The 12012-nt window shown below is 50.5% G+C and overlaps 1 protein-coding gene across 2 annotated transcripts in view; it reads left to right on the forward strand.

Annotated features, from left to right (window-relative positions):
* Positions 1–12012, forward strand: part of ATP13A2 (ATPase cation transporting 13A2) — a 70467-nt gene that overhangs the window by 31080 nt on the left and 27375 nt on the right. For both annotated transcript variants that reach the window (XM_044996387.1, XM_044996388.1), the window contains exons 7-11: positions 3870–3947; positions 5598–5667; positions 6924–7058; positions 8179–8245; positions 11041–11169. In XM_044996387.1, coding sequence (XP_044852322.1) covers positions 3870–3947; positions 5598–5667; positions 6924–7058; positions 8179–8245; positions 11041–11169 — 479 coding nt within the window. The remainder of the gene's footprint in view (positions 1–3869; positions 3948–5597; positions 5668–6923; positions 7059–8178; positions 8246–11040; positions 11170–12012) is intronic.

Here is a 12012-nt window from a genome sequence, read left to right on the forward strand (position 1 = left end):
CAGTCTGAAGCCCTGATTCTGGCAAACATCCCCAGTCAGGACAATGTCTAAGCCAGTGGTGGGCACCCTACCAGACGCCTGCGGCCCATCAGGGTAATCGGATTGTGGGCCACAAGATATTTTGCTGATGTTCACCGTCTGGAGGCTCGGCCCCCCACAGCTCCCAGTGGCCGCGGTTCGCCGTTCCCGGCCAATGGGAGCCGCAGGAAGCGGCAGGCCCCAGAGACGTATTGGCTGCAGCGCCCATTGGCCAAGAACAGCCTGGATGGGGCTAAAATGACTTGAGTTCATACCCCATATTGAGCATCTTCTCCATCTCCACATCTGGTTTGGTGATGCCACTGGGCAAATAACCTGTTGTTGACAATGGGCATTAAGAGCAGGTCTCCTGTACCAAGGTGAGAAATGGTTTAGCAGCAAGTACCATTGGGATCAAGTTTTCTTCATTGTCCGTTGCAGAAAGTGTCCCAGAGACTAGCGGTGACTAGTGCGCCCCACCCCGCGTGTCTGTTTGTAAGACGAAGGAGGCTGGGGGCTTCTAATAACAGCAGATCACTTTGCCTAGTGTAGATTCACCCTTAGCAAATGTCTTGTGGGTGTCACTATCCTTACTTAGGTCCATCCATTTAGTGGCAGAGGGTTCGGAGGAGAAGGGTGATTTGGTTTTGTCTAATGGCGATGGAGTGAAATCACCTTGACTCTAGATTGTACCTCCCTGGAGAAGGAATGATGGTATTTTCCCTCCTGTCTGTTTCCATGGGGTCCTGATCCTGGATTGAGGTCTGCAGTGGTTATGCTACTGCACAGGTGAAGCCAAGCCTGAGAATAAGCCCAGCCTACCAGAGCCATGCCTAGGCAGAAAGAAAGTGATTTCATAGGCCAGCCCAATGAAGTGGCTTCTTGTGTGCAGCTCTGCAATTCTGTGTGCTCATGTAACAGGAACCCCTGATCTGGAGTACGGGGATTCGTCCTGGTCCAGCCCCCAGAACCAGCCTGCAAATCTGTAGTGAGTTCAGTTTGCCACCTCAAACATTGAGGCCCCCAGCTGGAGTGTGGAGAGGAAATACGTGTGGAGGGATAATTCTTGTTGACTCAAAGCTTTTTACTCCCACTTCGTATATTGAACTCGAAGCAGAGTTCTGCTCCGGACAGTGATGCCAACCAACTCGGCTGGCCTGAGCTATGCAGGAGGTCAGAGTAGCTGATTGAATAGTTCCTTCTGGCCTTAAAAATGTTTAAGCTGTACTTTGCTTGGTTTGAAGTCCAAACCGTGACATTTTGAAGCCATCGGACCGTGAAATAAGTCTCTGGTGTTACTCCTGAGATCACGGTGTGAATGCTCTGGAACTGGGCACAGAAAAGCACATTGCGCCACCTGTCTGGGAGGCTTTCTGACTGATCCCCTATCGGAACTTTTCGTGGTGTGAACTTTCAGAATACTTTTTTCCCAAACTCACGTGGGTAGGGCTTGTATAGAGGCTGTCGTGCCCACAGATCAGTTGTGACAACACACCGATCACCCTTTCGCCCTTGTGATTTGAGGTTTCTCGTGATACTTCCTGACGATGAGATGAAAATCCTGAGCCAAGGGGTGCTTTAAAAAAAAAAAATCTTAATCTGGTTAAAATGATCAGAGGAAAATTAAACCATTTAGTTTTGCTAGACAGAATCTGTGAGGAGCCAAGCAGTACTATTTCTGTGTGAATGCTGGGTTCCGGTTTATTTTCTTACTGTAATAGAGTCTGTGTCGTCAGTTGTGATTGTAGTTAGGTTTTATCGTTATAGGTTCTTGATTGTACCTTCTGTAGTTAAGAATGGAAAATAGTCCAGAGAAAAGTAGTGTGGCCCAGCGAAGAGATCACTAGACTGAGACCAAGGAGTCCTGGGTTCTGTTCCTTCCTCTGCCACTGGCCTGCTGGGTGACCTGGGGCAAATCACCTCTTTGTGCCTCAGTTTTCCCATCTGTAAAATGGAGTAGTGATTCTGATCTACTTTGTGCAAAACATATAAATATCTTCAAGCAGAATCTGAGCATGGAAAATATCAGCCCCAAAGGTGAATGTTTAAGAAAAAAGTTCAAAATGTGATCAGAAGTCAAGCTTTAGTGATCAGAACTTCAAAAATATTTGGAACGTGGCACAACCATAGTCCTTTTTGGGTTATTGTCCTTGCTTAGTTTGGGGGCTGGGACAAAGGATTGGCTGCAATTTAGCATAGTTGCAGCCATTTGAAAATTTGAGCATGCACGGTAGACCGTTCTTTTTAATCAGTAGGTGCACACTAAGAAAGATGCGTTCTTGTGCATTTATCTGAGTATATGCCTCATGAGTCAACAGCTTAGACATTCTGGTAGCACTCCTCCGATATCTGTTTGAAAAACAAAAAGCCACACCCACCACTTTGGAAATTAAATGCAAAAAGCTTCAGCTATTGCAACACGAAGACCGAGTTGGGGGTTCACAACTTCTTCAGGGCAATGATTCTTCAGAAGGCCTTTTCATTTGGTTACACGGCACATCTGTAGTGCTGGTTTGGGTGGCCTTTTTTAAAACTCCTTTTGCCCGTGTTGAATTCATGTTTTCCTCTCTCCAAATATATGCTCTAAAATACGCAGCAAGTGCCCAGTGCAAGAATTAATGTTTCCAGAGCTGCCTTAGGCCAGATTGTGAGCTTTCTGCTCCAACCGGTGAACGATTTCCTGATTTCTTACTGCTTGACCTTGTAACCGTAACGATGCTCTTGTGTTAGAGTTTAGCATTAGAGCTTTAATTCAGCTCTAGTTACCGGTTCATCTGCTCTGTGAGATCAATTGATCTGAAAATGTATTATTTCAGTTATTGTACTGTTGTGATCTGCAGGTACTGACGAATGTTGAAGCTCAGTAAGAATCCTGGCCGGGGGTGTTGCACTGCATAGATCTATAACGTAGAAATGTAGGGCTGAAAAGGACCCCCACCCCCCAAGCCAGGACCAAGTATACTCAGACCATCCCTGATAGTGTTTGTCTAACCTGTTCTTTAAAACCTCCAGTGACGGGGATTCTACAGCCTCCCTTGAAAGCCTCTTCCAGAGCTTAACTATCCTTAGAGTTGAAAAGTTTTTCCCCACATCTAACCTAAATCTCCCTTGCTGCAGATTAAGCCCATTGGTTCTTGTCTTACCTTCGGTGGACATGGAGAACAGTTGGTCACCATCTTCTTTGTAACAGCCTGGACACATTTGAAGACTGTTCTCAGTTCCCCCCCTTCAGTCGTCTTTTCCCAAAGCTAAACATGCCCAGGTGTTTTAGACTTCCCTCAGAGGAGAGGTTTCCTAAACCTTTTGATCAGTTTAGTTGCTCTCCTCTGGACTCTCTCCAATTCGTGTAATACTGTAGATCTCATTGTTAGAAGCTAACAGTTACAACCATCTTTGCACAGCTGATTGGTATGTGATGGCACCAGCTTAGTATTGTTTGGATGGTTAATAAAACAGGTTTACATGGTGGGCTCTTTCTTTTAAAATGAGCCCTACCCCCATAATGAAGGATGTTTGAGATAATATCCACATGCCCCTGAGTGCTGGTCGCCTTCGCTTCTATCCACGTACCCTCACCTGGATTTGGCTATTATTGTAAATCCAGGTGTCGTCTTTTTGGTGCATGAAGCAACATAGAGTCCTGCGGCACCTTTAAGACTAACAGATGTATTGGAGCATAAGCTTTCGTGGGTGAATACTCACATGTGTCTGACGAAGCGGGTATTCACCCACGAAAGCTTATGCTCCAATACATCTGTTAGTCTTAAAGGTACCACAGAACACTCTGTTGCTTTTTACAGATCCACACTAACACGCCTACCCCTCTGATTTTTGGTGCATGTGTTTTTCAGTGTCTTAGATGACGGCTGGACCTGTGCAGACATCCATCTCTCCCAGTCAGGCCTCAGCCAGCAAGACCACAGCACCAGGTAAGTACGCCATGGCTTTGTTAATGATTGGGGACGGGTCTGGCTGCAGATCGTGCTGTTTCAGGGAGTGGCGAAGCTGGTTTGGGCAAGCAAACATCAAAAATTTGGCGTGTAGTTAACCTGTGAGACGGGGAGCAGAGGTGTCTCAGATCAGTGCAGGATTTTAATCCCTCCATGCCAACAGTCTGTGCCTTGTGTGTTGTGGCTTGCTTCAGCCTTCCTAAAGTCAAATGCAAAGCACGTGAATTTGGAACCTGGCTGATCAGCTCGGAAGGCCCACGCGGGTGTCAGTGTAGTGCAAGGAACAGAAAGGGAAATCTGAATATGGTCACACACAGGCCCAGGTTTGTGCAAAGTCCCATGGACAAATGTTCCCGGCCCCTCGCAGGTCTTCTCTGAAAGATTTCACCTCCAGCAGGATGATGTCTCCAAATGCTCTGCCGGGGCTCTGTCCTCTATTCACCATTTGCTGAAACCCCAGCGCTAGCTCCAATAGCAAACTAGGCACGGCCCTATGAGCTTGTGTCACCTAAAGAGATCCCTGCCTGGTGTGACCGCCTGCACCGTAGATCGGCTTTCGGGTGACTGATGGCACATGCGGGAACTAGCAGGTGGGCTCTGCAGTGGTTTTCTGCCCGAGGCGGCACATTCTGAGCCGCAGCTCCTGCTATCCCAGCTCTGTGGACGCTGTCTCATGTAGACCCTGCTCCTGCACTGTTAAAGTCAAGGGGGGGCTTTGTCGTTGACTTAAATGAGCGCAGGATCCAGCCCTGATCCAGCTCTGTCGTTACTTGTATGGTCCCCCAAAATGTGCCCGGGTACTTCAGCTGTCCATAGAAAAGCCACGTTTCTTGCCCCCAAAGAGCTCACTACCTGCTACCTGCTGTTACGACCAGCAACAAAACTTGGGTGGGGAGAATGACGGTTATAAAAAAAAAATTCGGGGCTGTGGCTATTTATGACTGTAGAGTACATGCCTTGATGACTGGCTAGCGATACAGATGTGTGTCTGGAGGGAGGGGCGGGAGACGTCTAAAATGGTCATTCAACTTTCACATCGGGTTTTTTTTAAATGATGCAGTAACTTGGGTGATGTGACTAAGAATTCCCTAGCTATTCCGTGGAGACCACGGCGTTAATTTCACTTGTACCCTAACCTACCCTGAGAGTGAGACCCCCCCCTTCAGAGGTCAGAGGGCTAGTGACCAGTCTGTGGGCCCCTTTGCCCAGCCACCGATTGGCATCCATCTTAACAGCTGCCTGACTTAGCTCCTGGCGCGACGTATTATGATGGCTCAGGGCCCCATTGGGCGGGTGTCCCCAAAGGTGTCAGATTCTCTTCTCACACCCAAAGAACTGATGACTTAATAACCCACTAGCTGCACCCATGAGTTTAACCAACAGTAGGAGGGCATGGGGGCCAGGGGTTATAGTAAACACCAGGAGGTTGCTCAAGACATCTGTGTGCACAGCTGGCCGGTGGAGAGGTTCCCCTAATGGCAGTAGACTGACTCCCCGATGCGCCGCTTGAAATTTATACCGCGAGCCGGGGGTGAGATCTGGGCAACGTGTAGCTCGTTTAACAGGAAAGTTTGAAATTCCAAGTCTTCACCTGAAACCTCTGGCTTCTGTTCTGTGTTTCCTGCACAGGAGAAAGGTCTATGGGCCAAACCTGATTGATGTGCCGGTCAAATCCTACCTCAGGCTGTTGGTGGACGAGGTACAGAGCTACAACGCGTAACGTGGCTGTTGCCTTCTGCAGAAGGGAGAGAGCAGCTTTGCCCTACTCAGACCTGGCAGAAATAGACTCCATGTCAGCCAGGCCTGGAGGGACCAGATGGGGCCCTCTGTGAAGCCCCTTGTTAGGGGAAAACCCTGCTAAACACGTGCTAAGGCACAGGGGCCTCGTGGCTAGAGCTCCGGACTAGATGTTGCAAGTCCTGGGTTCTATTCCCACCTCTGCCACTGATCTATGGGTTGACCTTGGACTCATTGCTTCCTGTGTCTCTTGTCTGGTTAGAGTCCCTGCCCCAAAGAGCTTGCAAACTTCCTTACTGTGCGTTTGTCCAGCACCCACGCAATAGAGTCCTGACCTCAGCTGGGGCCTCCAGGTGCTGCTCTAATGCATTCTTCTTCCTGTGTCCTTCCGCCACAATCAGAGGTGGTTCTAGCATTGGGCACGTTGATATGGCCCAGCCTGGAGCCCTGGCAAGATCTCCCTTGGTCCACGTTTCCTCCAGGAGCAGGCAGACCAACAGATCTTCCGTGGTTTGCGTTTCACCATCTGCGAACCCAGCTGAGCACCTGCCCCTACCCTAACACAGTGACACGTCACGTGGATTTTCAGAAAAGACCTTTGAAAAACACCCGTCGCTCTTCCCGTGTCTCCATTCAGTGGCTGGGCTGGGGTGGATCGGGTGAACTGTGTCGGTTCTCTCCCCCCCGCACCGGCGATTTGGTTTGTAACGCGTTGCCAGGTCAGGTCTTTGCTGTTTTCTTGGAAGACTGGAGAAGTCCCTTTCTGAGCTCCGGAGGGGTGGGGATATTGACTCGCCAACAGCAGGACGACGACCATTTTAGCAGCTGTCGTTTGGCCAGGCTTGATGGGCGTGGGTGAGACATGAGGCAGGGGACCCAGGCCACAGCAGGTTACGGTTCATGGCCGGCAGGCTGCAGTATCTGCCATGGACAAGGGCTGTAGCATCTCCTAGCTCAGACCGGGCCGCGCCCGTCAGTAGGTTGCGGGAGATTGCTTGAGCTCCTCAGGATGTGGAGCTCTGTGCTCCCCGCCAGCGGGCGAAGACCAAGGGCTGTGACATGCTCTGTCCACCAGCGTTCCCAGCACTGCCCGTAACACCCTAATCTCCCTGTCTTTCAACAAGCTGCCATGTACTGAGTCTGAGACGTTCTGTGTATACCGATTGCATCAGCCCCTGTGCCCTAAAGGCCTCCTGCTTTCTCTCTCTCTCTTTCCAGGTGTTGAATCCCTTCTACATCTTCCAGGTTTTCAGCATCATTTTGTGGCTCTGTGACACCTACTACTATTATGCTGCCTGCATATTTGTCATCTCTGCAGTATCCATAGGGCTGTCTCTCTACGAGACTAGAAAGGTGGGTGTCCGGCCTTCAGGGAGGGCAAAGATGAAGGGCTGCGTTCTGCTGTCTGCTCCGCATTGCAGGGTGACTCCGGGGAGGCTGAGCCACTCCAGCTCTGCACCCGTGGAACAGAAGACTGGCCAGACTGAGTCAGACCAATGGTCCATCTAGCCCCGTATCCTGTCTTCTGACAGCGGCCAGTGCCAGGTGCCCCAGAGGGAGTGAACAGGACGGACAATCGCGTGATCCATCCCCTGTCGTCCACTCCCAGCTCCTGGCAATCAGAGGCCAGGAACATCCAGAGCATAGGGCTGTGTCCCTGACCACCGTGGCTAAAAAACACTGGGAACAGTGGCTTGGGGCCAATTTTATTTTCTGTGGGACTAAGAAGTCTAGACAAGTATTCCCCATTCTTCCTGCAGGCCGGCATTCTGCAGCATGTGCGCTGTTCACAAGGGCGTGGTTTGTCTGCATTCCTTGTGCAGGGGGCAAGCCTGTTTCCAATGGCCTTTTCCTAGCCAGGAAGGACCGTGAGGGGTGGGCTGGGCCGTCAATTATCAGCATGCAGCCAAATCGAGCTCTCGCGTTTGCAGCCACAGCACAAGTGCATTTAGAGCGTGCGACGGCCTATTGCGTCCCCTGGCTCTTGTCCCTGCGGCACTGCCTGGAAATAACCAGGCCTAGCAATCCAGGGGTGCTTCTGGGGTTTGTATCCTCCTGGGCGCAGTGCATCTCTGCTCTGTACTGGAGGTCCTTGTGCCTTTATTGCGTAAAAGAGAAAGGGATGGCGGGGGTGTAAAAGGAAGAGGAGAGATGAAGAAACGAGACTAAGATGGGACAGAATAGAGTCAGATCTGGTGGATTCTCCAGCAGCGAAGTCTGGAAGTCGGCACTGGGGGGGCTTACTGAAAGATTCGCTCTAGCGCAAGCAGAAGTTATGGGCTTGGTGCAGGCATCACGGGCCGGTGGAGGACTAGACTGTGCCTTCTGGCCTTAACATCTATGAGCCCTGGAGGGGGGAGGGTTTCCCATGCCGTCGTGTGGTGCCATTTCCATTCTGGACTAGCCCCCGTGAAGTGCTGGTGTCAAGCCCTCCCTGCCCTGCTAGCGGATAGCTCTGTTTGATTCCTTGCAGCAAAGCGTGACGCTGCGGAACATGGTGAAGATGGCCATCGGCGTGAGAGTCCACCGAGCCGCTGGAGGTGAGCAGCAGCAGTAGGTTGTAATTCTCCTCTGCTGCGTGAAAGGCAGGCAGACGCCACGCGCTTCTGCTTAGGTAAATGGGCCTTTGTTGGCAGAGCTACGAGGGGGAAGATCACGCCGTGTCTGTGGTGCCATCGTCCTCGCTCTGAGCAGCCGGGTCAGTTGAGATGGCGGGGGTTGAGGGTAGCCTGGATTGGACGCTTCGCAAGGGTATTTTTGCAGCTGTCAATCAACAAAAAGGCTGCTGGCTATGCTCTTAGGCCCTGGTCCTGGAAATGCTACCGGGCATTTGTGCTTGCTCCTAGGAGCACTTCCAGTGGCTTCAGTGGGAACGGTTGGAATATTAAGATCTTGCTCATAAGATGAAATTCACCCATGCACAAGGTCCATGTGCCACTCCAGTCTCCCTGAAACCTTTCAAATAGGATTCCAGTGGTGCACCAGCCTTGTGCTGGCTGCACGGCTGTGAACTTCACCCCGTCGGGCCTTGCACTCCCCCTGAGCTGTTGACGTAGTGAAATCTCGTGTGTAAACTGCCAGGCTTGGTGAGGGTTAAGGCATTGTGAAAAAGTGCCATGTGTAAAGACGCTGTTAGATTTAAGTCAGATAGAACACACCGTTTGCTCCCCTGTGATTGCAGAGGCAGTGTGGTCTGGTGGCTAGAGTACAGGACTGGGACTCAGGAGACCTGGGATCTATTCCCAGCTCTGCGACTCACCTGCTTGGTTTGTGCCTCAGTTTCCCAACTGGTAAAATGGGGGTGGTGATACTTTGATTATAGAGCTTCAGCATTCCAATGAAAACAGCATTTGGCATTTTAACTTTTCCTTCCAACAGCACCACGCTGTGAACATTTAAGCGGGCTCCACCCACCTGAGCAGCTCCATTCATGTGAGGAAAGCCCATGCACAAGTCTGTGGGATCAGAGCGTGTATGTCTGCAGTGTGCATGGAAACGCCCTTGGCAAGGAGAAGGGGAACATATGAGTTTATCTTCATTGCCGAAAAGGAAGTGAACAGCAGAAATTAACACCATATCACTAGTGAAAGGAAAATCCAATTTTTTAAATGCTTTTCATTCTAGCAAGCTAGGTGCTGTTGTGAGGGACAAGGGATGGTGGTGGTTATTTAGTATCTAGCGCTTTTCCATCAATAGATCTCAAAGTGCTTTACAAAGGAGGCCAGGATTATTATTTCCATTTTACAGATGGGGAAACTGAGGATGGGGCAGTGCAGTGAGTTGCCCAAGGTCTCCCAGCAAGCTAGAGACAAAGCCAGGTCTCCTGAGTCCCAGGACAGCACTCTAGCCACTGAGCCAGACTGCATTAGGCTTTGTAAAACCTCTAACACAACATCTAAACTTGGAACCAGGCAGGTCCTTGCTGTCCCTTTCTAACATGAAAAAATGTACCTACTGTTTAAGAAATGTCACATGTGTGTTCTCTTGTAAATCAGCCCAGTTGAGCAGCTTAACCATGCTCCATTAAGCAGAATTTCTGACGACTGCCTCTCCGCTGAGCTCCAGTAAGCCACTTTATTAGTTAAAATTAAATTTTCTCAGCAGATAAAAGGCTGGTTTCTTTTTTTTTTTCCCCCTTCTCTAAGCAGCTGTTTGCCTGGGGTCTAGCACCCTGTGATCACAAGATTAAAGTTAAAAGGTTAAAAATTACATGAGACTTAAAGAACTGATTCCCGCCAGCCCCTGCTGACTTGTCTTTTTGTATCTGATCTGTGAAAGGTTCTCTCCTACACTGGCGGGGATTTAGTTTCACTATCTACCCAACACGGGATGGCGTCTCCTGCTGTGTGTGTCTATCAGTGCGATGCTAACGTTATATAAAAATAATTGAGCAGCCGCTCAGAGCACGGATATTAAATGCACCACAGCACATCCTGTTAAGCCTTTAAAGTGGTAATTACGAACCAGTTAGCTCCAATTTCAGCCTTGATCCTAGGCAGAGCGATCTGCGTAAGTTCTTTAGTGGGGATTTGGACTTTAATGCGTTAATGATTAAATGGAGGCTGATCCATTGCTTTAAAGCTGTGGTTCTCAACCTGGGGGTACCCAGAGGTCTTCCAGGGGGTACGTGAACTCATCTCGAGATTTGCCTAGTTTTACAACAGGCAACAAGCGAAGTCAGTGCAAACTAAAATTTCCTACAGACAATGACTTGTTTATACTGCTGTATATACTATACGCTGAAATGCAAGTACAGTATTTATATTCCGGTTGATTTATTTTATAATTATATGGTAAAAATGAGAAAAGTCGGCAGTTGTTCAGTATTATGTCTGGTTTCGTCAGCAAGTTGTTTTCAAGTGAGATGAAACTTGGGGGTACACAAGACAAATCGGAGCCCTGCCAGGGGTACAGTTGTCTGGAAAGGTTGAGAGTCACTGCTTTAAAGTACAGCAGGGAAAAGTTGGAGGACTGAATCTAGAAGGGCTTTTCCCCACGGTGTATGCCTGCAGTGGTATTGCCATGAGCAGAGGAGGAAGGTACAAGACACACCCAAAGTGTATGTTGCTGCAGCATATTTGCTCATGATCCATGGCCTATGTTGCGTTTCCTGGCTCCCAGTCCCTGGGTTCTGTTCCCTGCTCTGCTGCTGACCTGCTGCGTGATCTTGGGGGAGCCCCTTCCCTGGGCTTCAGGGTCCCCCCTCTGTTAAACGGGGGCAGTGCTATTTAACTCCTTTGGAAGCTGCTGCGAGATCTGCCGGTACCAAGCACCACGTGCCTGCTTGTTACAGCGGGAGGTGTCTGAGTGCGCTGTGGCTTGCCTGCCTTTGCAGAGGAGGTGGTGAGCTCTCTGGACCTGGTGCCGGGTGACTGCATCAGTCTCCCCTCCGACGGGTTCGTCGTCCCCTGCGACGCTGCGCTGCTGACCGGCGAGTGCATGGTCAACGAGAGCATGCTGACAGGTGAGCAGGGGCGGGAGCGCGAGAGGTGCGTTGTGGGAGGCAGAGATCTCCGCTTACCCAGGCCAGACTGTCCCCCTCCTGCCATTAGCCGAGCACACGCTGCCGGCGTGGGAGAGGAATCGCTCAGCTGCCTGCCTGAGCCTGTGTTCCCTGACGCCAGCAGGACAGGCTGTGAGCTTCGCGGCTCAGATAATAGCAGTGAAGCCGCAGCAGCGCAGGCTAGCCGCCGGAGTGCATACCCAGGGCCTGGGCAGGCCTGTCCAGCCCATGCTGCCATGGCTTCATGGAGCCAGCTAGATCAAAGCTAGTTCAGGCAAGTCTACACGTGCTGCGCTCGCAGCTCTGAGTGCAGTGTAGACGTACCCGAAGCCTCTTTTGGGATGAGAGGGGGAAGCTCTGTAGTGACCCCTTCTGGCCATCCAGTGGAACTGCAGGGAGACCTGGTCCCATGGTCAGGGCACGAGCCTGGGGGTGGGGAGATCTGTGTTCAGTTCCTTGCTCTGCTACTGACTTCCTGCGTGACCTTGAGCAAGTCACTTAGGGCCAGAATTTTACAGGTATTTAGGCACACGAAGATGCAGGTAGGCGCCTAGTTGGCCTTGGTGCCCAGCTCCCATTGATTTCAGTGCTTGATTTCGATGGGCGTTTGACACCCAGGTAGTCTTGAAGATCCCACTAGGCACCTGTCTACATCTTTCGGCACCTAAACATCGGTGTCTCAGCTCCTCGTCTGTGCAATGAGGAGAACAGCCCTGCCCTGCCGCACAGGGGCACTGGGAGGATAAATCTACTTGTAAAAGATTGTGAGCTGCTCGGATACTCCAGTAATGGGCCTCAGATCAG

The sequence above is a fragment of the Mauremys mutica genome, chromosome 21, assembly GCF_020497125.1.
Source record: "Mauremys mutica isolate MM-2020 ecotype Southern chromosome 21, ASM2049712v1, whole genome shotgun sequence".
Taxonomy (NCBI): Eukaryota; Metazoa; Chordata; order Testudines; family Geoemydidae; genus Mauremys; species Mauremys mutica.